Here is a 27,293-nt window from a genome sequence, read left to right on the forward strand (position 1 = left end):
AAGAGACATTATGACAACATTTAATATTTGCATTAGAGTAAGCTAATTTAACATAGTGAAATAAAAAAGTAAGTATGGAGCGTACAAAGAGAGTCAGTGTGGCATAGTAGATGAAGAGCTGATTTAAGAACCAGGAAGACTTGGATTCTGTTTCTACCTCTGACATACTGGAGTATGACCCTGGGCAAGTCACTTAATCTCTTAGTGTTCTAGGCAACTCTCCAAGATTATAAATTACACAGAAGATGATGACCTGCATTGGTAGGGAGAATTTCCTTACCTAAGAGTTCCTAACCAGTGAAAGCACAGATCTGGTCCTCATACCTAACCCTATGAAGCATGCAAGGAAATGTTGAAATACATATCTGGGATGTGTTCAGTTGTCTCTTGAAAGTTTCTCTAAACTCTGCAGTACCAAGGTAGCTAGATGGAAGTGTGGAAATTGCATCCACTCTACTCATATCCTCTCCACTCCAAACAATAAACAGATGGAGAGAAGATGAGAGAGAGAGAGACTTTTGAACTGACACCACAATTACTGTACAACTATGATGCCGTTACAGATCCATACATGAAATCACCTTAGTCTTCAAGATAACCCCCTTTATTTTTAGATTGTCATTTGAGACCAATACTGAAAGTAGTGGATACAGTGCTGGATTTGGATCCAAAGAGAATTTAAATCCTCCTTCAGACATATCACCTCTGTGGCCCAAGCAACAGGGTTTCTGTGAAGATCAAATGTGATAACATGCAAATCTTAAAGCCCTATATAAATGATAGCCCCTATTATTTCCACATTTGCCTCAACTCCTTTATCATGGCAGTACATTTATGGTTTGGAGGTTGAGAGGATTTTGTTGGTTTGGGGGGAAGAGGCATATGTTTTTTGATGTTTTTACAAAGTAAAACTGCTAGCACAATAAGTTTCACTGCATCATTAGTTTTATCAAATAGCAGAATGTTTGATGTGTTGGCTAGAATTGTTGGTCTGTTACTATGGCACTATCCCAATACATCTTGAAGTAGTTAAACTAATATACATACGCATTACACATATATGTATGCACATATACCTCTACATATACATATATTGTGTTTCTTAGGTTCATATGTGTTAAATCCTGTGTTAATTTATCAAGTCACATTTGAGGATTGGCTGCTATGTATGATTTTAGTAGTATTATTATAATATTATTATTTATATGAGTACAATCCATGGTAGCCAAAGTGATGCATACTTTGTTCCATTGTCACTAGTCACAAAACCACATCATACGCAATCTGTACATGTTGCCAAACTTTTCATCACTATATGTATGCAATACTTTTTAGGGGTAATAATTTCTATCCTGAATCATCACTACAAAATCTTTAGTCACACTCAACAAATAACCTTGCATTCCCCTTTCTATATATTTGACAGTTTTATCTACATAATCTTTTCTAAGCTAATGTGCAGAAGTATTTTGAATCTCTTTTTGATAATATATATGAATATATTGATGGGTCATTTATTATAAACTACTGGATCATTATATTCTATTTTCCTAAACTCCAATGATATAAAACTATGGTCAATTTTTTAATAACCAATATACGTAGGTTATAGTCTGATGTTACAGAAATAATGCCTTGATTTCACAACATAAATTGGTGATATCAATTAGTCCTCTGTTGCCTTCTTGGTGTGGTACAGCAACTGTTTCCACCATACATCTTGAATGATATATTCAATGCATCAATACATATTCTTGATGGTATTCTGTTTATCCCTGCCCTTCATTTATTTTTACCACTAATCAGTCTTTTCTAGGACTATGGAATACTAGTGAGTTCCTTCCAACATAATATTATTCAAGTCACTATAATTCAAGCTATAGGGCTTAAGTCTCATTCCATTACTTATGATACTATTTAGGGCTATATTAAATCATGCTGAACTGTCAAATAATTTAGACTGTGTACAGCAACTACTAATTTACTATCTTAAGTTTACTACCTATCCTGTGCGTATATGTGTTGTTTTTTTCTTTACTGAAAAGAGTCATATTGTATAATGGAAAGAGCATGACAATTCAGGTTCTATAATTGGCTATCTCAGCTATGTGACCTAATAAAATGATAACCCCTTTGATTCTATTTCCTACTGTACAATGAAGGGATTGGGTTAGATAATGCCTAAAGGCCCACATAGCTCTAAAATTCAGAAATTCCATAAACAGAATGCTCTTTTTGAAAAGATTTTCTTTAACTATTATGTGGTTAATTCCTCTGATTTGTAAAGTTTTTCTTTGGGTAAATTTTTTTTTTCTTTTTTGATAGCAAACCTACTTATTTCATTAAGTTTTGCTTTTACCACTTGTTGTGTTTACTTTTATTTATTCAAACCAAATTCTAAGAGTGTAACATACCAGATTCATTCATAATTCAATGTCTTGAATAACTTGTTTTAGAGTTGGCATATAGTTCCAAGTCATATAAGCAGAGCAAATGTCTGATAATATGATATTTCCCTTCATGTCTTATGTTAAAATTATGACCAATTGAGTTTTTAAATTCCAAATGGATTCAGGCCCCTAATAAGGAGTCCACCTCTGAAATAGCCTCCACTTTCTTTTTTTCTCTTAAAAGATAAATAATTACATTCAACTAACCTGATTAATCACATGACTATTTGCAATAACAAAAAATATATGAAATTTACATTTCATATAGCCCCTAATTAAAAATGAGAATCCAAACACCAAGGTTAGAATCATGATTGAGGTAAGAGCAAGTTGGTTATTTCATGACCTCATGATGGATTATGACTTGAAGAATTCTGACCACTAGTTTACCTTGTTTTATAAACAAGTATTAACACCCCACTGACATAAGCCAATATCATACCCTTCCGAGAAATAATTTTTCCTTTTCATAGTAGGAATGACCTAAAGCTAGCCACAGAATCAGAATAGAACATTTCCAAAGATTTTGTTACACATGCTAAAACTGTGCTGTCATTAGATGATACTATTTCCATGGTCTAAAGCTGTTAAAATTAATCATAGAAATTGTGATTTTCCAACAAAACAAACAAACAAAAAGTTTCACCATTTTCCATTGTTGCAATTTGTTGGTTTTAGCTATAATAAACTAAAGTTGGAATGAATCACTTCTACTTGGCTTAGGCTATTTGAATTAGAAGGACTAAAACAAAAAAAAAACTACATTTTTCTTTTGCTTCATGGGTCGTCATAACCATATTTCATCATTTTCAGGGCCAACGTGGTGGTAGTAAGCTTCTCCAGTCTTAGAATATTCTTTGAAAAGCACAGTCTCTTGTTGCCAGATCATTCTCTAAAAGTCTTTGCAGTATGGCAAAATTGCAAAAGCTTGACTGGTATTTCATTGCTGTAGCTTTCAAGAAGCCAAGGATTCCTTCCATACCATTAAGAGGCTTTATAGAACATGCCATTGTTACACTTGACCCTTGTCTGTCACTAATACCAAACTCAGATGCAGGCAGTATGGTTTCATTCCCTGGAACCTGAGTAGACCTCTGTTTAGAATGGCCTCTACAGGACATGCTAATGAAAAATGTGATAGAGTGTTGGATACGGATTCAGAAACACTTGAGTTCAAATTTTGCCTTTGACACTGACTAGCAATGAGAGCCTGGATAAGTCATTTAACTTCTCTCAACCTTAATTTCCTCATTTGTAAAATGTGAATAATAACAGCATTTACCTCCTAGGGTTGTTGCGGGAGTCAAATACAAAAATGAACGTAAAATGTTTTATAAGCATTGAAGCACTATACAGATACCAGCTACTCTTACTGATATCAGTTAGTTCAATAACTGAAATTTTGACATTGAATATGCTTCTGCAAGATAGAAGACTCTGAATGGATGTGTGAGGTAACTAATGATATGCTATATCTTTTTGCAGTCAATAAAGAACTTTGATGAACTTGCAGGGCTAATGAAAGCACATGTCTTTTCATCACCATCAGTCTCTGTTCTGAGTTAAATTTTATATTCAAAATCAATAGCCTGATGAGGAAATTGTTGTTTATATTGCTAGGGTGTTCCATGTTGCTTCAATTTTATGTACTTTTGCCAATTTATTGATCATATGTTAAGAGACTGCCTTATATTTAGAATTCACGATGAACTCTATACATAACAACTTTGAATGAGCCAAATTTGGCATTTATAATGACTTAACACCTTAACCAGGGCAGCTAGGTGGTATAGTAGATAGAACACTGGGCTTGGAATCAGGAGGACTCATCTTCATAAGTTCATATCTAGTCTCAGACAAGCTAGTAAGCTAGCCAAGGTCAAGTGTGACCTTGGGCAAGTTGCTAAATCCTGTTTGCCTCAGTTTCCTCATCTGAAAAATGAGCTGGAGAAGGAAATGGCAAACCACTCCAGTATCTTTGCCAAGAAAACCCCAAATGGGGTCAGGAAGAATCAGACATGACTAAAAAATGGCTCAACAACAACAACAAAACACCTTAACTGTTACCTGTCATTGAACTTAAAGGAATATTTTCTGCTGCTCATAATACTCAGGTAAAGAGGTATTGCCAACAGGATTAGCAAAGCACAGAAGATTCAGCATATATTAATTTCTAATAATGTATTTTCATTTACATTAGTAGAGTTTAAGGAATATGTGAACTGGAAACTAAACCGTCATCAATGTACCTTATCACCATCAAACAAACAATCAAAATAAAAGGATGGTTCAGGGCATTAAGGATATTCCAGAGCAAATTGGTGGAAGAAATTGTCCTAGACTTGCCAGGTCATTTATCCTTCAGATCAAAACAAGTCAATCCTGCTTAAAGACCAAGGGTGTAGACTCAAGACCTGCCTTATCATTCAGATTTATATGAGGACTTGTAAGAGAAGTGAAAATATATTCTTGAAATTACTCTGTCTGAACTATAATGCATTCATGTTGATCAATAGAGTCAGTCATCTCTAGAACTATGAATTTCTTCTACAATAAATGAAGTCGCCAGACCTATATCATAAAAGGTCTGGTTCAGAGTTCAAATGAGTTTCTGTGGCATCACTGCAAATCAAAGGCATGAAATTTTAGATAAGTTCCAGTTAATTTTGTTTTAGGGATGTCCACTTTTGATCAATATAACTTATCCTCTTACTATTAAAGATATCAACCTTAAACACTGATTCCTTTATGTTAAATCAACCATTAAAATTTATCCATCACTTTTTTTTTGTTTTGGATGCTATGTGCCCTGTCAGCAGGATAATGAAATGAGTCCAAATGAATCAAATCATTCACAGGTCAACTGGAAGAGATTCCTTAAGCAGATGAGGTAAAATATGGATGCCTGATTAAAACATTAAGGCTGAGGTTTTCTAATCCAAAAGCTATCTGCTAAGAATTAATATGCTTACTTGGGAAGGATGTCTGGCGGATTGGATGAAAAAGTTCTCTAAGACAGCATTGTGCTGAATCTTCTTTGGGATTTTCTTTATGCCCAAAGTCTTTGCTAGAGGTGTGGCAATAAACCTGTAAGAATATAAAAGAGAAAATGAAGAGCTTAGCCCTCAAAGTGGAACTGTAATTTCCTGATTCTATCAAAAGGCTGGTCATTTATTTGTATTATTGCTGACTTTGCCTGGATCAAACATCTGTATAGCAGAAGTTCAGAGAAAGAAACATTTTAGGACTTGCACAAAGGCAGTAGCTTAAAAAGGAAAAAAAAAAACATTAAAACACTAAACACAATTTTGAAATGCAGTTTGTGGCAATCAAAACATGTTTATATGCAAGTTTAGGAATTAAAATAAACAGTTACATTACCTCTTTCAGTTTCATTCTCATAACTCCCAATAATTAAAATAAATAATTGTTCTATTCCCAGAAAGTCACATTTGACAAAAAGGGCTTAAATGTAACTAGTTTGGTATGTTACTACTCTAAATTCTGAGTGATTCTGGCATTTTTAAGTGGCAAGTTTCTTTCCTATCATTTTATCAATGGCCCTGAACTTTAAGTCTTATCTGCAGGTTAGGATTTACTGTGTTTAATGATAGAAGGTTTAGTTGGGAATAAACATTCAGTCATTTAGTTCAGTTTCTTACTCACACCTCTGGGATTAACAAAATAAAACAGGAAAACTCACAAAACTATTTGTTAAGATTTATATGCCATCAAACTTCCAAACAAGCCAAAATTTCCTTGGAAAGGCCCTAATACTGTCAACTAAAAATTGGAAATTCAGCAACGTGAAAAAACAAACTAAAACATCCTTGAAAATTCCTAAGCAAGGCAAGATTTGACAACTTTCAAACAAAGGTATTCCAACTATTTCATCCATCTTTTGGAGGAATTAGGTGTCATAGTTGCAAAATAAGTGTCCACTTATAAAAAAAATCTGGAATTTTCCAATTAAGAAATTTATTCTGTAAAACATGTATCTCTGGGACTGGCAAAATCTTATCCAATGTTTCAAATAAAGATATAGCCAGTATAAATTGACAGTATCACCTTAATAATGTTTAATTAATTGTTGCCCCCCAGAAAGTTAATTTTTAGGAAACATGAGCAAAAATGAAAAAATATAAGATGAAACCAAAATAAAAACATGCAAAAGATTTACATCTAAGTTCACTGTTTGATAACATGAGACAAGCATACTATACCCAGTTCTGAACTACTGGCATAAGAAAATATATGTGTATTTTAAAGTTCAGAGGATCATAGATTTGAAACTAAAAAGGACACCAAACAATAGCTACCAAAGATCATCAAGTCCAATCTCCTCAATCTATAGAGGAAACTGAAATTTAATAGACTTGTCCAAGGTCATGCAGGTAATAAATGGCCAGGCTTAGATTTGAACCCTGGTCCTCTGGCTCCAATTCCAACACTCTTTCCACTGTAGGATGGAGTTCAACTGTCTCATTTTGCAGATAAGATTAAGGTCCAGAGAAGTTAATTGATTTGCCCAAGGTCATACAGGTAGTAAGTAGCAGAGCAGGGATTTGAAATCTCCAATCTCAAATATTGCTCTTTTCATTATACCATCTTGCTAATGAAACTACAGGCCCTCTTAACCCAATGAAAATTACAGGATTAGATAAAATAATAATAAAAGGCAATTCCTTCTTGTTCAGTGAATATGCCCAGAGTTAAGAACTGAAAATAGCATTCTTATAATGAAAGGGAATGGGAAAACATAACAATATAATGTTCTATTTCAGTTCTTTCTTCCATCAACACACATTAGGAACTAAAAAAGTCTACAAAGATAAACTGTGGTTTGGGGAGTTATTTTGTGGTTAAGAATGATAGAAACATATCACAATTTCTATAATATATTTATATGGATATGTATTTACATTCTACTAAATTAATTCATTGACAAGGCATTTATTAAGTTCCCACTATGTGCCAAGCTCTTTGCTAGGTTTTGAAATATAAGGCAAAAACAAACCAGCCCTTGCTCTCAAAAACTTACATTCTATTGGGAGACACACAATAAGTAGGTACAAAATCTAAACAAAGTAAATGTGATGTAATGGAGGAGAAGCAGGGTTAGGAAGGGCCTGAGAGTTCTTGGACCAAGCTTTCTAAGGGAGGGGGGGAATATAGGCAGTGGTAAGGAAGAAAGGCACTCCAGGAAGGGGGTCAGTCCGTGAAAGTAGGGAACTAGGAGATGGAATGGAGGATAGATTGTGTGACCTAAATAATCAATCAATCAACCAAATGATTAGTATTTATTGAGCATCAATTATGTGTTAGGCATTATGCTGGATACAAGTACAAAGAATGAAGTAATCCCTGTTGCAAGAAGATTCCATTCTAATGCGGGAGATAAGTACACATATAATTATATGCAGAATAAACATAAAGAGAACAAATAAATATAACCTAGTTAAATGTAAGGAAATTTGAGAGGGAGGTAAAGAGCAGTGGGGGTAGGTGGGGGGGAATCAAGCAAGTATTTTCATATAAATGATGGTCTTGAGTTGTTTATTTAAAGAGAGAGGGATTCTGTCAGGCAGGCCTCAGGATGGAGGGAATTTCAGATATGGTAAATGACTAGTGTAAAAGCAAGGAGATGAAGTATCCTGAAAGAGGAACAGGGAGGTCAGTTTGCCTGCACTGAAGAACGTGGGTGGGGGAATAAAGTCTAAGGAGGCTGGAAAAATTGGTTGGGTCCATGTTGTGTGGGGCCTTTGAAGGCTCAACATAGGCATTTATGTTTCATCCTAGAGGCAGAAAGCTGTCACTGGAAAGAAAAAAACATTTTTTTTTGGTATGTACGATGATGCTTACTGCCTGTGTCACCATGGGTAAGGTATTTAATCTCCCTGGACTTCGGTTTCTTTACCTGTAAAGTGAAAGGTTTAAACTACATGGCTTCTAAATTCTAAATTACATTTACAATTCTAAATCTATGATTGCATGATCCTATGATGAGAGCCAATCACAGGAAAGTGGTCTCATCTCCTAGGCCTGTGCCTAGCACATAGGGCGTAATTAATAAATACTTGATTAATTGTTTCAAGGTTGTTCTTTTAGAACCATATCACAGGGCCATCCTTACCACCCCCTAAGTTCCAACTACATTGGAGCTAGGAATCCAGAGCTTTCTTTAAACACTTCCATGGAGAGAGAAAAAAAAGAGGCAGGGAGGGGAAGGATATTACTGAATTTTGGGAGTCTTCACTCTACCACATGCATAAAAATATATATGTATACACTGTGCATGTATGTATATGCATGCATAAATATGTGTATACATATGTATGTATACATAATACACATTTGAACTTTCTATTATATACATACACATGTATATACATACACATATATATATACACGTGTACGTATATAATAGGAGATTCAAAAGTGTATTATGTATATATGTCTCTGTGTGTGTGTGTGTGTATTTAAGGTCTAGGTCTTTTAAAGCAAATTTCCCAGGGAAAAAAAGTCTTCTTATGTTTTGATAACTATGAAATACACAGATCTCCATTCAGTCCCACCCTGCAAGACAATTCAGGAGCTGTTTCTCTAGAATTCAATCCCACAAGCGTTTTCTGAGAACACAGACCCTCTTTTTAAACAATAAATCCTCTTAATTAGATAAAGATTAGCTTTTTGACAATGAAGGAGAACAAACAAGTATTAGAGAAATTGCTGGCTGCCTTCCTTTTTCTTTCATGGAAATGGTGTATAATTAACAAAAGGTAAAGCAGCTCTTCCAGATATTTTTGCTTGGAACCTCAAGGGTCTATATTTTAACATGGGTTAATTTGTTTATTTTGTGGGCCCTTGAACTTATATACCTCTTAAATCACCCTTAAATCTGGATATATTAGGCATTTAGATGAATCGAGTACTACACCTGGGGTCAAGAGGATCTTACTCAGACACTTACTAACTGTGAAAATCTGGGCAAGTCATTTAAACTTTGTCTACCTCAGTTTCTTCCATTTTAACATTGGAGTAATAATAGCATTTATCTCCCAGAGCTGTTATGAAAAGAAAATGAGATCATATTTGTAAAGCACTTTACAAATCTTAAAGAGCTATAAAAATTCTTGCTATTATTATAGTTATTCTTACTACATACTAAAGTGGTTCTCATAAGGCATAGAAGCATCAGGGCATACTGATTGGAAATGCTAACCTAGACTAGAAGTCCTTAAAATTTGTAACTGAAGGTTGAGGGAAAGCAGTCTTAAATGCATACATCACCTTCTAAATCACTTTGTCTCCTTTCCCAGTTTGTGTCTCCAAGTTCCTAATAATCTAAGAGGGTTGCTAATTTTCAGTTCTGAAACTGAATGGCTGCTGAGCAAGAAGACAGAATTGGGACAGAATTGGAGCTATCACTGAAGAAAACACTAATGATCCACTTGTAGTCAGGAAAGCCTGAGTTCAAATCATACCTTAAATATTTAATAACTGTGTCATCTGCAAATTATTTAAACTCCTTCAGCCTCAGTTTTCTCATCTATAAAATGAAGATAATAATAGGACCTACTTCACAACACTGTCATAAGGATCAAATGAGATAAAATGTAAAGTGCTTTGCAAATCTTAAAGAACTATATAAATGCTAGTTATTATTACTATTATTATTATTTTAAACTTTTGCCAGTTTTTCCTTCTTGCTAAATTTATAGACTGACACAATTTTAATTCATAAACTTTCCTAAAATTGCTTCTTTATGAAATTAATGATTACTTTTTTTTTAGACAAAGAAAGTAAGTGGATGGAAGAAACAAAACACACAGGCAACTTACCTTTCAAAAAAGTATCTGATGATCAATAAGAGGAAAGCACAGGGAACTGTTATATATAAATGAGAAGGTTTTACAAAGACAAGTCCATCATGATCTTCAAGATCTGACCATTTCATTGTGGGAGGAAGCCATAATTCTTCCAACCAGAACCATTCTTTAATTGTTTGAAACATTCTAAGGAAGGAGAAAAAGAATAAGAAGTCAATACCATAAGAAAAAAACAAGTTCATATCAAACACTGTGCACTAGACATAAGTACCCTCTCACACAGATAGATTTAAGTTGATATTATCAACTAGACTGAAGCTTCATGAACTCACGAATTCAATGATATAGAGAATTCCTGAATAAAGAAATTACCTCAGCAGTTGGGTACCTTTTCTGTAACTTATTGTTTCAGAAAGTTACCAGAGCATTAAAAGTGACTTCCCCAGAGTCACATCACCAGCATATGCCATAGGTAGACTTGGACTCATACCTAGAGTCTGTCTATCTGTCCTCCAGTGTGTCTATAGAGAGCTGTCTACCCACCACACCATGCTGTCTCTCACATTTTACCCATTAAGCTTACATGTTACACTTATGGATCAAATAACTCCCATTTATCTAGTATTTTAAAGTTTATAAAACTGTTTCCTCACAACAACTCTATGAGGTAAATAAACCCTGGTGACCTTCTGCTTTGGAAAGTGACCTTGAATCAAGAATACTCTTAAGTCACATCAGAACTGCACTAGACACCAAGAGAAAGGTTGTCAAGCTTCTCACACACAAAGAATATGCTTCAATATGTTATTGGCTCCTGTGTGCTTATCTATTGATCTATCAATTCTATACTTCTACCCATGAGCTCCAGTGGGGATAGGACTGGGTGAATTACAGAAAATATGAGTATTTTTACTATTACACTGAAGAATGATCTAATAACTATCATACAAATAGGTATAAAAATTACACTTTCCCTCTAGAAATGAAACTCCAGGTGGGATAGAAAATTATAATTAAAATCAGTCTTTTTCACATAGGTGTATTTGGGAGTCAATAGGCAGAACTTTTATTCAGCTAATGGTGTCAAGAATAAATAGCTCATATTGATTATGTTAATTATAAGTATGTATATGTATGTCTGTATTCATTAAAAAAAAAAACCCAGACACTATATTCAAAAATCACTACTCACAGTAGGCTCCTTGAAACATTAACTCACCCATTTAATTTTTAATGTCAGGAAAGCATCACTAAGAAATAACCTATTTTTTTCTTCTGAAAACATGTAAATAAAGGAACAATTGTTTCTGTTCAGAGTTCTTTTATGTAAGATTTTAGCCTAAAGCAAAACATTTTACTGGAAGCCATAAACTGCTGGAAGTCCAGGTTTATGACAAAACTGCTCACAGACCTTGAAGTCCAATGGCTCTAGCAGGCGCCATTATAATGAACTCCTGAACATTAAAGTTTGTGTCAAATATAAAGCCTTATTTTAAAAAATAGTCTATCAAGATACTCTATAGGTTACTATACTAAATAGCTATTTTTGTTTTGCAGGCAGACTACGAATAGAAATATAAAAGCCACTACTATTTTAGCACACAACAAAAGACATATAATAGAAGATGGTATAAAAACTCAGAAATTCTTTGTGGCCTTTTTCAGGAATGCTGTTCAAATTGCTTCAGAAAAAAAAAACCCAAAAAACAACAATTTTCTTTCTTCCCTTATCTACTACAAAATTTCAACTGAGAAACTTCTTCAATATCCCTTATCACCACTACTTTTCCCAACCTCCATCTATCCTCTACCTCCATATATTCTCTAACTCATAAGACTGATTTACTTTTAAAGCACAAATGACTTTGGGCCAGCTCATGACTGTGGCAACATCTTGATAAAAGAACAAGTCTTGAGGAAAAACCTAAACCATTATGTCTCTTAGAGATCATGACAATACCCCAAGAATAAAGATGTCCAGTATATAGCTTAAAGTAAAAATCCTCTCTCCACTGATTGTAGAGAAGGAACCCAACCTGCCTTTTCCCCCCTAGCCTCCTGTGAACCTCCCCACCACGTTCTGTCTCTCTCAAGTTGAGAATGAGTAACTTAAATACAGAATCTCAGAGTTGGTAGGGACCTCAAAGGAAACCTGATCCAAAATGGTGCCTAAACAGGAATGCCCTCTGCAACATAACCCACAAGTGTTCATCCAGCTTTTGCTTAAAGACCTCTAGCATGGGGGAACCCTTGCCAAGGCAATTTGTTGTACTTTGGTATAGTGCTAATGGTTAGGAAAATTTTTGTTACACGAAGTCTAAACCTGCTTTACTGAAATTTCCATCACCTGCACCTAGTTCTTCCCACCGAAGGTTAAACTGTAAGAGCAAAATAAGCAAAGTTGGGACATGCATGCTCCCTCATTTTTTTTTCCATTCAGTGTCATTAGTGAGGAAACAGGCTACTATCCTTGGTGCAATAGCTCCTTTGCCAGTTTAGCACTCCAGATCTTTTATTTGTTGCCCTCTACTGATCCTGTCACCTCTTCATCCTTGGTTAGGTAAATGGTTCTGTTCCTCCTATGTAAAATGAAAGAGTTGGCTAGCTGACTCTCTAAAGTCTCCCCCAACTTCCAATGTCTAAACCACTTCAGTTCCCTGAGCTCTACATTTAGCTGAGGAGCTTCTTCTGAGGATTCTCCTTCAAAACATAAATCATGTCAAAAACAACTTCATTTTGTTTCCCAGGAGGGGAAGTGAAGAGACTACTTCGGCAAATGAGGAGACTGCTGGTGGCATTCTACCATTTCCTTCTCTCTACATTTCTTTTTCTCTACTTCCTTCCTTCTTCCTCCCTCTTCCTATTCCCACACCTATGCTTCAGGCTTGCCAGTGGCACCAGCTGACATTTTTTAAGTCTGCTGGGATGCTAAGTGCCAGAGAGGTGACTGATCCCCAGGAAAGCCTTAGAAGAAGGCAAGGTTGTTATCAAGATGTGGAACTTATACTTGAAACAAGATCTTCAAGGAACTTTGTGCCAATTGTTTATGTGCCACAGTACTTTAGCAATGTCTAGCTAAAAAGATAAGCAGCTTATAAATACCAAGATAGAGAGATACATACATTTTTAAAAGTCCCACAAAACTTCTTGCAATGAAGTAAACCTGAAAGTTCACTATGGCTCTGTAACTCAATGACCTCAGTTGTTCTATCCATCTGCTAAGTCATAAACAATTCACTACTTGTGACACTGCCCTCAGGAACCTCTTAGACTTATAAGTTAAAATCACCACTATTCTCTCATTTTCATTCTTATAGCCCAACTCTAAGGTTTTTGTTTTGTTTGTTTTTTGGCTATAAAATCACCTGTCAATATAATTCACAAACCTATTTAGTATTTTCTTTGCTGTAAACACATTTTTATTTCCTTCCTTTCCAGTTCCCCTCAGCCTAATTTTTTTTCTCTCCAGTTAAAGTTTTTTCCCTGTTATGTTGTCTAAGTACTATACTATGACTGCACCTGCTTTTTTTGAAGAGAAACAACTAAGTAAAATAGCTTATCTCTAGTTAATTTATGCTTCCTCTGAGGAAGCAGTGATTGTGATGGTGGCATCACAGACACAACTGTGTTTGGCCACCTGCTAATGCTAGTGAATGGTTAAGTCTAACTTTCTCTACTTCCATCTGCTATTAGCTTGCAGAGAGAAAACCTAGCCAGCATGGATTTTTATGACTCATTACTTTTTGACTCAATGGATACAAAATTTTTAAAAGTTGATGAAGTCAAAGGAAGAAGGCCTATAGCCACTTTTAAATATGAACTTAAAAGCTAAGACTGAAGAAGTCAGACTATTTGGGTTGAGAATTTATTAGCAATTGGAAATAATGTTTTTTTCAAAGGGAATAAAAATAAGAAACTTGACTTTTCAGTGAAGAATTGTAGACCAGACTGAAATCATAGTGAACTACAGCTTGCACTGTCCACAGATAAGTCTAATCATTGGCTTATTTCCATACGTGCTAAGGAAAAAAATCCTCTGGGAGGAGGTACTGAGATGAAGTAGGCTTAAAAGACAAGAGGAGTCAGGAATAATTGGCCAAGTTGAAGGAAATAAAAGAGAAAGAAAGGAACTCTTACATTCATATGCTCTTTCTTTCAATGTTCACATTACCTAATCAATTGGAAGGCAAGAGAAAACTGGGAGGACTGCTGGATCTGACCACTTACTTTATAAAAATGGTTATGGAACAGGCAATATAGTGTTCCTAGGTTCAGAGCTACTGGGAATTTTGAACAATATAAAGGTTCACTCTGAAGCAAAGCAAGGGAAATGGATATCCTATTGAAAAGAAAGATACTATATGAGTCTGAAGAGCTATCTAATTTATAACAGGCCAAAACAGTTTTATTTTACTAAACCTCAGTGAAAACTCACTGAATCTATTTGACTATCTTCAGGACTGACTTTAAAAATTCAACTAAATAGCAGTGCTCATTAATTTAACAGAAAACATGAAGATGAATACTATCAGCTATTTGTTGTACATGAACAATTTGAAGCCCTATGCCAGATCTAAATCCAACTTGACAAGCACTTAATTCCTTTGGTTATGCAGTTTGATGTAGATAACTCAAAATGAATGGAGAAAGATCAACTTACTATGAGGGATGGTTATCCTATCAGTGCAGATCAAATCACTGAAGGCATAGTGAAAAAAGTGGACTATAAATACCTAGATTTACTAAAGCTTTAAGAAACACAAACTACAGAATAATTTTTAAAAGATTAAGAAAAACTTTAGTTCATGCATAGCTAAGATGCAAACTTAAAGAAACAAGACAAAGACCATAATAATTTTGTAGTACTGTCCTAAAGACTCTTATACTTCCCAAGCCCTTGGCAAGGGCCTATGCATATGCTACAATCTCAGAAGATTCCTTGAAAAATGTAACAATAGAGACAGTATAGTTTGAGAAACCATTAATATAAATATCAAGTAAGATATGAAAGAGGGATATAAATATCTGCCAAAAAATGTTTGCCACTGCCACAGAAGATGTTCAGTACAGAGTTCAAATGAAAGGATAGTCAGGTCCTCCAGATGCTTCTGTTACTGTATGACATTGTGCTGACTGCATCAAGCCCCAGGATCTTGCAAAGCCTCCTAAATGAGATCCATAATCACTCAGAAGCATTAGACCAAACTATCAACACTGGAAAAAGTAAACAAATCAAGAATGCATACTGTCCAGACAGGCGGTCAGGTAGATAGCCCATAAAGTACGTCCATCAGGATATATATCTTGGACAAATATTGCAGATGGCAATTAGCTGGGCTCAGAGAGCAAGCTAGACTGTATTTCAGAAACTATAGGGTATTTTGAATGTCTTCAACTTTCTCCTTAAAACAAAGGCCCATCTTTACAAATACCAACATTCTTCACATGAAGCTAAAAGACGGCAAAGCATGGAATACCAAAATTTCAGTGGTATTAAAATTGTAGGTCACTCTAAGAGTTGAGGAGGGATGCAAGGTAGATATAGGCAGGCATGAGCGTATTAGAAAACATGAAGAATTATCTAGGAGAAGTGGCATTAAGATATTATCAAGAAATACATGACCAGAGGTAATTTCCAGGAGAGGATAGGGGCAAAGCCAAGAGGGCAAAGTAGAAGAAGCACTCGGTCGAGTTCTTCTAATTTCCTCCTCCAAACAGCTTTAAAATAAAGCATCCGATAGGATTCTGGAGTGGCAGAGCCAACAAAAGGTCAGGTAAGACATTCTTCAAGCCAAAGATGACTAGATCGGGGAGAGATCTGTGACAAGAGGGCAGAGGCTGGCTCGCAGCCCACGTGAATGTAACACCAGTGGTGGGACCAGACCTTGGCAATAGCAACTTCTGCAGCTCTCAAGCCAGAAACTGGCCAGAAAAAGGTTACAGGGGACCCCTGTGCGAGCCCTTGATGCAGGAGCAACTCCATTGTTTATACCCACTTCCTGATCACAGTTCAAGGGCGAAGAGGAGCATTTTCATTCAAGAAGGAGCAGGGGCCCTGAGGAGCAGTATCACTTTCAGTCACAAGGGATCAGACTGTGAGGAACAGTGTCCCTTGTGGTACCAAGGGAACAGGGGCTCTGAGGAGCAGGATCACTACTGGTTTCAAAAGAACAGGCGCTCTGAGGAGCAGGATCACTTCCGGTTTAAAGGGAACAGGGGCTCTGAGGAGCAGGATCACTTCCGGTTTAAAGGGAACAGGGGCTCTGAGGAGCAGCATCACTACTGGTTTCAAAAGAACAGGGGCTCTGAGGAGCAGGATCACTTACTCTGAGGAGCAGCATTACTTTTGGTTTAAAGGGAACAGGGGCTCTGAGGAGCAGCATTACTTCCGGTTTAAAGGGACTAAGGGCCCTGAAGAGCTGTATCACTTCAGATCCCAAAAGAATAGGTGGCTCTGAGGAGCAGTAAGGGACCTTTCTTGGGTAAGGACCAGGAAAGCAGTGACCATATCTCTCCCCAGGTCACACCCTGTTGGAAACACCAAAAACTTCCAAACTCCCAGAGCTAGCTCTGAAAACAGCAGTGCAAAAAGGCCTGAAGCTGGAGAGTGTGCTCCTCCTACTCTACACACCCACCCCAGGAAAAGAGCCCAACTTTAGCATAGAATTCCAAGTTAAAATATCAGCTGGAAAAATGAGCAATAGAACCTGACTTCAGATAGTTCTCATTTAACATAAGTGAACTGTTCCAGAGACCTCCTCTCCCTTCAGGAAGTTTGGGGACTCCTCTCCTCCTGGGTTCTACACCTGGAAGCCCAGCTTCAATGCCTGGGGCCACCATAGCCAGAGCAGCTTTAGTGTCTAACCTGCAGGGGTCCTGCTGCCTGCCCTCAGGGGACTAGAATTTGCATAATGCAAATTTACAGAAAGTGAGAGCTATTTGTATAAAAATCTACTATGGTGACACTGAAGACAAAGACACAGACTCAAAAGAAGATAACAATGTCAGAACAGCTACAAACAAAGCCTCAAAGAAAAAAATGTTAAATTAGATGCAAACCCAATAAGAATTCCTGGAAGAGCTAAAATTAATTTCCTTTTTTCTTTTTTTTTTGGCTAGGCAATGGGGTTAAGTGACTTGCCCAGGGTCACACAGCTAGTGAGTGTTATGTGTCTGAGGCCAGATTTGAATGCAGGTTCTCCTGACTTCAGGGCCGGTGCTCTATCCACTGCACCACCTAGCTGCCCCTAAAATTAATTTTCAAAATCAGAGTGTTAGAGTAAAGATTGGGTAAAGAAATGAAAGCAAGAGAAGAAAATTATGGAGAAAAAAACAACAGATTGGTTAAAGAGGTGCAAAAAAATACTAAAGAAAATAATACTCTAAAAAACAGAATCAGCCAAATGGAAAAGGTGGTGCAAAACTTCACTGATGAAAATAATTCCTTAAAAAACAAAATTGACCAAATGGAAAAAGAGGTACAAAAACTCATTGAAGAAGATGATTCTTTAAAAATTAGAATTGGATAAGTGGAAGCTAAGGATTCCATGAGACATCAATAAAAAATAAAACAAAGTCAAAACATTTTTTTTTAAAAAGAAGAAGAAAAAATTATTATTTGAAAAACAACTGACTGGAAAATAGTTTGAGGAGAGATAAATAAAGAATTATTGGCCTAACTGAAAGCCATGATCAAAGAAAGAGCCTAGACATCATATTTCAAGAAATTCTCAAGGAAAACTGCCAATAACCTAGAATCAGAGGGTAAAACAAAAATTGAAAGAATCCAACACCTGAAAGATATTCCAAAATGAAAATACACAGGAATATTATAGCCAAATTCCAGAGCTCCTAGGTTGAAAAGAAAATACTTCAAACAGCCAGAAAGATATCATTCAAATATCATGGAATCATAGTCAGAATGACACAAGATTTAGCAGGTACTACATTAAAGGAGTGAAGGGCTTAGAATTTATATTTGGGAAGGCAAAAGATCTAAGATTATAACCAAGAATAATCTACCAGCAAAACTGAGTATTATCATTCAATAGATATTTAATGAAATAGAGGACTTTCAAGTGTTCCTGATGAAAAGATGAGAGATGATAAGAAAATCTGACTTTCAAAGAGAAGACACAAGAGAAGCATAAAGAGGTAAATATGAAAGAGAAATCCTGAGAGATTCAATAAGATTAAACTGTTTTCTTTCCTATATGGGAAGATGATACATATTTATGATTGTTAGGGCAATTAGAAGGAGTCTATATAGAGTGCATGAGAGTGAGTTGATTATGTTGGGATGATCTTTAAAAAAAAATGAATAGGTGGGAAAGACAGATGAACTGAGAGGAGGGGAAAAGAGGAAGTATAGGGAAAATTAGCTCACATTAAAAAGGTACAAAAAGAAAAGCTTTTACAGAAGAAGTGAATATGTGGGATGGAAGGCAATGCTATCTGAATTAATGCAAAGAAGGAAAAATATCTGTGCACACTCAATTGGGTATAGAAATCTATCTTACCCAATAGGGAAGTAAAAGGGGAAAGGGATAAGAGAAAACAGGGGCAACAAAAGGGAGGACTGTCTGTATTTCCCTTCCTTTGGAAAGGAAGATAGTGATCAGAACTAAAACATTTTGAAGGAGAGACAGGATAAAAAGAGAGAGAGAGAGTGATAAATAGAAGAAACTAAGATGGAGGGAAATGCACAGTTAGCAATCATAACTGAAAATGAACGGGATGAATTCACACATAAAATGGAAGTGGATAGCAGAATGGGTTAGAAACCAAAATCCAACAATATATTGTTTATAAGAAACTCACTAGAAACACAAAAACACATAAAGTTAAAATAACTGCCTGGACCAGAATCTATTATGCTTTAGCTGATAAAAAAGGCAAGGGTCACAATCACAATCATAGACAAAGCAAAAGCAAAAATAGACCTAAGTAAAAGGGATAAGTAGGAAAACTACAACTTGCTAAAAGGTACAACTTGCTAAAAGACTAGGAAGTAATATCAATACTAAATATATATGCACCAAATGTCATAGCATCCAAATTCTATGTTAAATTTAAAGTTAAATGAGTTATAGGAGAAAATAGGTAGTAAAACTATACTAGTGAGGGATCTCAACTTTCCCATCTTAGACTTTAGAAGCAGAAAAGCAGAAATATTAAATGTCTTTTCTTTGCAATACAGCTAATATGGAAATATGTTTTGCATGACTTCTCATGTATAATTGATATATTGCTTGCCTTCTCAACGGGTGAAGGGGTTGTGAGAAGAGAAGAATTTGAAATTCAAAAAATTTTTAATGAATTAAAAAAATTAAATGCAATTGGGAAATATTTAATGAAATAAATATAAACATATTTTTAAAAAATAAAATAACTACATGAAAAAGTATGACCAGAAAAATAGGTGGATCAGACATGTGGTAAAGATGAAAAATACTGGATAGACAGCCTGTGTACTACAATGGCACCCATACCATGTCAAGAAGCTTAATAGACTTCCAGCACTTTTCCCATGTCTGCACTACTTTAGGACTTATCAGACTGAGTTCTCCACTGTGTCCCAGGAATGGAGCAGCACCATGTCTCATTATTCAGATGTCCTTATCAACCAGTAAGATCTCAGCCTTGATCCTCTACTTCATCATCAGTCTCTGCCTCTCTGTTTGGAAGCTGAGGCCATGAACTCCAAACCTCCATTTAAGGAGAGAATTCAGCTCAGAACATCTCTTTTCTCACCTGGTTGCACTACTTTGTGACTTCTTTGACTTTTCCACAATGTCTCCTTATCCAATACCTTCTCCTCCTCTCCTCACCCCTTACCTAGTCCACCTTATTTTGCTTTTCAGCTTCCTTTTTTGTTTTGTCTTCCCTCATTAGCTTGTAAATTCCTTGAAGGTAGGTCTTCTCTTTCTTTTTATTAATATTTGTATTTTCACCACTTAGCACAGTGCCTGGAATATAGTAGGTGCTTAATAAATGTTTTTTGTTTGATTGAAAATCATGAACAAAAATGGCACAAGATCAGAAGGCATGGATGGGTTAAAATCTGTACTATTAGAGGGTGTACCCATAACAGTAAAACCTCAGATACATAGAAGTATTAAAATATTTTGATATTAAATCTAGCATCTTTATTAGCTTTTACAAAGGAATTTAATACAGTTCTAGAAAATATCAAACAACTACAGCATGCTCATAAGAAAGCATTACAACTATTATGTGATAGCTGTCAGAAAGGCTTTCTAAAGGAAGAAGACAAAAAAGGAATAACACCAATAATCTCTATTGTTCTCTGATGATAAATTTAAGGAAAAAACAAAACACTTTTTCCCGGCAGGTTATCTAGCAGTCTGATTTCACTAGAGTTCTGCAGTGACTGGCATCATGGGAATTCACTCTGTGGTATTAGCCTGATTCAGCTGATGAAGGAGCACCACTGTACTTCCATTGCCTATTAATATTCTCCTTTGGTAATTGAGTCCTGCAACAACCCCAATGTTTATATATTTGAATTACAATCTCAGGGAAATATTAAAAGACCAAATATATGAGAGGAATAAAACTGGTTTCTAACGGTAGAAAATAAGGAGGGATGGAGGAGAGGAGAGTTCCTCTAATTTGTCCCTTCTGGTATGATTTTTGGTCCCTAGTGATACCACAAAGACCTTACTGTGATTCTACTGCTCTTTGTTACCTTACTTCAAGCCTTTCTTATTGAAAAATGTAAAATTAATTTAGGATTAGTGGTTAGGATTGACTGGCCCCTTATTCTCTTAGAAGTAGGCCCTCAAGATTATGACTAACCATTGTTATTACAAGCCTATAAATCATCAATGGGTTATAGCCAGACCTTTCCCTTCTCTCCAAAGCTTTGTCTTTTATTTTTATTTTGGGGGGGGAGGATTGATCTTGAAAATATGATTGTCAAAAAGAAAGAAAAATGCTGATGAAGCATTTGGCACCTGGATGTGGCCAAAGCCACAACAGTTACTCCTAAGTTTCATTCAATCAGTCAATAAACATTTATTAAGTACGAACTATACTCCAGACATTGTGTTAAGTACACATCATTGTCTGAGTCTTTTCTTTCCAGAGCAGTGTTTCTTTATTTTTTAAAAGGAAAACTTGCCCAATAATCCCTTGTCCAGGCTGTCATCCAAATAGTCTTTTCCTAAAATAAATACTGAGCTAATGAACTTTAGTTCCTAGAAGAGCACAGGGCAAAATTACTATCCATTGTTGTTTGCCGAAGATTTCCCACACAGAGATGTTTCTCTAAGTAAGTTATTTCCCAGAGTGGTTCCAAGCCTGCTCAGATGGCAGTTAACCACCTGCTGTCCTCATTTAGGGCTGGTTCCAGCCATTTTTCAAGCATAGGAATTCTGTAATTGTACCTACAGAGACTCTGGCTTGTCTAACACTTAGCTCTATCAAGTTTTGATGCCTAAAACTAACTGAGCAAATACAAGATTGGTATGAAAACTAGCTGAAGTGACAAAATCATATTTCCTACTCAACCGCACATATTCCCTCACCCTCCAAAAAGAAAAATTTCCAGTGGAGGTAGAGAGATCTGAAGGTAGGACATCCAAATCATACGAGTTCTAAAAATTAAAAAAAAATAATCACCATAAGCTATCCACTAACTTTTTTTCTGAAATAAATTGTTTAATATGTGGTTGGTAATGTATCATATGACTTATCTGAATCTTGTTCCTAAAAAAAGGGGGTCATTTAAAAAAATTCATTTATTTTAGTTTTCAGTATTCACTTCCATAAGTTTTTGAGTTTTAAATTTTCTCCACCTCCCTCCCTTCTCCCCTCCCTAAGAGGGCATGCAATCTGATATAGGCTCTGCATATACATTGTTATTAGACATATTAGTCATGTCGTAAAGAAGAATTAGAACAAATAGGAAGAACCACGAGAAAGAAGAAACAAAACAAAGAGAGAGAGAGAAAATAGTATGCTTCAATCTGCATTCAGACTCCATAGTTCTTTCTCTGGATATGGGTAGCATTTTCCATCATGAGTCTTTTGGAGTTGTCTTAGATCCTTGTATTGCTGAGAATAGCTAAGTCTATCAAAGTTAGCCATCACACAATGTGGCTGTTACTGTGTACAATGTTCTCTTGGTTCTACTCATTTCACTCAGCATCAGTTCACATAAGTCTTTCCAGGTTTTTCTGAAGTCTGCCTGCTCATCATTTCTTATAGCATAATAATATTCCTTTACATTCATATACCACAACTTGTCGAGCCATTCCCCAATTAATGGGTATGCCCTCAATTTCCAACTTGTGAACACCACAAAAAGAGCTGCTATAAATATTTTTGTACATGTGGGTCCTTCTCCCATTTTTATTATCTCTTTGGGATATAGCCCTAGAAGTGATATTGCTGGGTCAAAGGGTATGCACATTTTTATAGCCCTTTGGGCATGATTCCAAATTGCTCTCCAGAATGGTTGGATCAGTCAACTCCACCGACAATGAATTAGTATTCCAGTTTTCCCACATCTTCTTCAGCATTTATAATTTTCTTGTTTTGTCATGTTAGCCAATCTGATAGGTGTGATGTGGTACCTAAGAGTTGTTTTGATAGTGATTTAGAGCATTTTTTTCACATGATTATAGATAGCTTTAATTTCTTCATCTGAAAACTGCCTATTCATACCCTTTGACCATTTATCAATTGGGGAATGACTTGTATTCTTATAAATTTGATTCACTTCTTTATATATTTTAGAAATGACGCATTTATCAGAGACAATGATTATAAAAATTCCCAATTTTCTGCTTCCCTCTTAATCTTGGTTGCATTGGCCTTGTTTGTGCAAAAACTTTTCAATTTAAAGTAATTAAAATTATTCATTTTGCACTTCACAATGCTCTCTATCTCTTGTTTGGTCACAAATTCTTCCATTCTCCATAAATCTGACAGGTAAACTAGTCCTTGCTCTCCCAGTTTGTTTATAGTATCAGCCTTTATATCTAAATTGTGTACCCATTTTGACTTTACTTTGGTATACAGTGTAAGATGTTGGTCTATGCAAAAAATGGGTCATTACTACAATGGAAAGTACTAAATGATCTTGTGATAGCCCTTTCAGGCCTAAATTAAGTCATTTACTTTATGATGACCCAAAAACTCATGGATCAAGAGTTCACAAAAGAAAGTTTGCTTAAAATAATATAATCATACCATTTAAAAATTGTTAGAAAACATAAAGTGAATTTAGTCTAGTGCCTTAATTCTACAAATCATATAAATGAGGCCCAAAGAAAGATATTTATTCAAGGTCATCTAACTACTTAGTGCCAGAACTAGAATTAGAATCTAGGTCTCTTGATCCAGGATTTTTTCCACTATGCATGCTACTGCCATTGACCATCACATATTAAATTAAAATTATTTTTCCTTTACTCTTAGCTGCTTTAGGCCATATTAGTATTTTGGTATGTCAAAATATCTATGATTTCACTGATACAGCTTGCAGCCTCTCCACACAGTAAACTGTTTCCATAAGTCGTTATGGTCCTTCTTCTGGTGAGCAGCTTTTCCAAACCTTGCTAAACTTTTGTTCAAATAAAACACACAGTTGATCACCAGGTCTGTACTTATGGTTTTTCTATCAATCAATAAACAAATATTTATTTAGCACCTTCTATGCTTCAGGCACAGTACTAGATTCTTAGGAAACAAGTACAAAGAATGAAATAATCCCCACACCTGCTACAGCTTGTTCTCCTCTGGTATAAACCTCAAGAAATGAGGGTCACCTCCATTGGACCATTACATAAAAAGGTAAATTCTTCATAGAGAGTCTTACACAGTCAAAAATCATTACAGCAATGATAAAAATGCAGTAGGGCAATCTTTCCACCTACAGAAAATTCTTTTGTCACCCCTGTTTTACATATATAACTAGCAATCAGAAAACTTTAAACACTAATGTTAACAGCAACTAACAGGTAGACAGAACAACTGAGATAGATGTTCTGCCTTTGGATAATTTTGGTAATCAAAATGAAATGTTAAGTACAACCAAAATAGGATTCTTCTTTCTGAGACCCCACCTTTAATATGGGCAGCTAGGTGGCACACTGGATAGAGTGCCAGGCCTGGAAAAAGGAAGACTCATCTTCCTGAGTTAAAATCTGGCCTCAGACACTTACTAGCTGTGTGACCTTTGACAAGTTACTTAGCCTTGTTTGCCTCAGTTTCCTCATCTGTAAAATCTGCAAACCACTCCTGTATCTTTGCCAAGAAAATCTCATATAGGGTCACAAAGAGTCAGACACAGCTGAAACAAGTGAATAACAACCTTTAATATATCTGACCTCAGTTCAAATCACAATACTGAAGAATTGGTAGAGAATGAAAAGATAAAGGCTCAAGACTAAGAAGAATGAAATAAGATACCAAGGAAGTTTCATTTATGTAGAAAAACTGGTTAAGTGTCAGCTACTTGTGGAAAAACAGGTTTAACTGAAATGCTGAAGGTGAGAAGCAAGGCTTGACAAGTAAGAACTCTATAGAGGAATATTAAACCCAGAGCTTAAAGAAAGTCAGTCAAATATGATTGAGTAGGAATTTATGGTAAAGTTTCAAAGCATGTGGATTAATTCTAACACTATTTTACAGCTAAAAGAAATCTCTCCAATAAATATCCAAACCTTTTTTTTTTTTTTTTTTTTGCAGTGGGGAGCTCCCAAGTATAAAACTAATGTCTCTGGTTATTTAGCCAATAGTGTTATAATGTTAGGAAATTCTGACCCAATTAGCATCATCACCAATCTTCTTTATGAAGAGTATTAACACTATAATCATCTTAACTGGGACTTTGCAATCACTTCTCTCTTAGTGAGTCATATACCTTGCTTCACAAATCACCCTGTTATTATCATTTTTTTCAGGTACTAGTGGTCTTGGCACTGACCCAGAATTCAATGACCAGCTCTATCACTGACTGTCCAACTTCAGGCAAGTCGATTACTCAACTTCTCAGTTTTCTCTATAAAATGCAGAGCCAAGCTATAAGCGTTTGTGAAGCACTTGTAAACAAATGAAAGGGACAATGTGTATTTTATCAATATTCACAAGGTGCAGTAAATTTAACTGTAAGACTCATGCAGAAATAGGATGGCAGTAAATGGTGAGTTAAATATAATATTTTCAGTCCGTATAGTTAAAATAGACTACTGGTAGCAATAGATTACTGGTAGTAATATAGTGAAACTATAAAACTATTAAATGTGAAATGGAATTCAATATATGGCATCAGTCTCTCATTTAACTACTAAGGTAAAGATTTTCACAGGGGAAAAAAAGGAAGTATACATAAAAAGCCAAGTCACTTAACCTCTTTGTGCCTCAGTTTACACACTGGAAAAAAGGGGTATACCAGTACAGTTTTACAGAATGTTTATTAAAAAATCACTTTGTAAACTTTAAGACATCATATAAATGTTATAATGATTATTATTTTAGTATTAAAATTTCACACAGTATTTCACACAAGGTTGCAAAACCTGAAGGTGTTGGTCCTAGGAAAGACTAAAATGGCTTCATTTAGGATGGGGTCGAAAAAAATATACTGAATATGGAGCCAGAAGACAAAGGTTTAAGCCTGGGCCCTGATACTTGTATAATGACCCTAGGCAAGTTAGTTTCTTCTCTCTGAACTTCAGTTTCCTCATCATAGTAGACTATATGACCTCTGAAGCCCCTTTCCTTCCAATTGAAAATACTATGATGCTTTCTTTATTTCAGAATGGAGACTACAGTGCCTGCATGGGCAGATATTGAGCTTTTAATAATTAGTCCTACTCCATTCTCCTCAATAGCACTTGTATAGGGAAGCAGGGAAGTCATAGAGAGGTTGAATAGTCTTTGCTACTTCTCCACAGAATACAAAGTTAAGCTTACATTTCTCCCTCACCTAGCTGGTCAAGCCATGAATGAAAGGACAGCTATTTTGTGCAAGTTTTCTGAGGAAATAAATTACTTTAATTCCTAAAGGATAATAGATCTATTTTTTTTTCTAAAGTGTTCCTTTCATAGGGAAAAATCTCATTGGGCTTTGTCAAAAGAAGCAATTTTCTGGACTCAATGAGAGCCAGAAGAGGGCATGGAATCAATTTTGTTTTGTCATTTCAGCAAAAAAACACCACTTGGAACCACACCTCCTCCAGAGGTGAGCATGAACTGTAACTTTAGCAAAGGAAATGGAATTACCAAATCCTTCTGATTAAGGCAAGCCCAACATTATAATATTTTATATATTCATTTAAATAATATGCTAGGCTAGAGTTTCCTATTGCAAATTCTGCTTCCCTTACAAAATGAGCCATCTTTATGAGAAGGAAGAAAAATATATAATGACAAAAGTCTTAGTAATATGCAGATGGGCATGAGGAACAGTGTGTTTGGAAACTGGGAGGGTGGGGCAAGAGGGAGGTGTGGGGAATTGTAAATGACTGTAGAAAGAAAATCTCAATTTTGTTTTTTCTTTGGTCCTTGGAGAAGAAAAACACAAATTATTATTATTAGTATTCCTTCATCTAGGCTGAGGAGTCATCAGTACAATGCTGAGAGGTTGAGGGGAAGGGGGTAATGGAGAGATTGCACACCTGTTTTAATATTGTTCTGTTCCCCCCTCCCCACCCCCCACCACCAGCAGTCAAATTGGATTTATTTTTCAATGGGTCAAAACAGCTGCTGGCTCTCCTCCAGCTGCTAAAGTCACCCAACCTCTAGCATTCACCATTTATTGGTGCAATATTATTTAGTACAGTGGAAAGAAAGTACATTGGTTCTTAAATCAGAGGACCCAGATCACCAGGGCAAGTGACAATCTCAGTTCCTCAGCACTCAAAAGAGGGGGTTGGCCTTAGAGATAGCCTCTGAGATCCCTCCCAGCTCTATCTAGAACTATGGGATCCTGTTATTTTATGCGCTCTTTAAAAGCTCCATTCTCTTTCTGATTTTCAC

The 27,293-nt window shown here is 35.8% G+C and overlaps 1 protein-coding gene across 2 annotated transcripts in view; it reads right to left on the bottom strand.

Moving 5' to 3' along the window:
• The window catches only part of CERS3 (ceramide synthase 3), a 98,088-nt gene that overhangs the window by 64,351 nt on the left and 6,444 nt on the right, over positions 1-27,293 (bottom strand). For both annotated transcript variants that reach the window (XM_027852182.1, XM_027852181.1), the window contains exons 3-4: positions 10,293-10,466; positions 5,423-5,537 (exon numbers count right to left, since the gene is read on the bottom strand). In XM_027852182.1, coding sequence (XP_027707983.1) covers positions 5,423-5,537; positions 10,293-10,465 — 288 coding nt within the window. In that variant the 5' untranslated portion in view covers position 10,466. The remainder of the gene's footprint in view (positions 1-5,422; positions 5,538-10,292; positions 10,467-27,293) is intronic.

Source organism: Vombatus ursinus, unplaced genomic scaffold, assembly GCF_900497805.2.
Source record: "Vombatus ursinus unplaced genomic scaffold, bare-nosed wombat genome assembly UNPS02009205.1, whole genome shotgun sequence".
NCBI lineage: Eukaryota > Metazoa > Chordata > Mammalia > Diprotodontia > Vombatidae > Vombatus > Vombatus ursinus.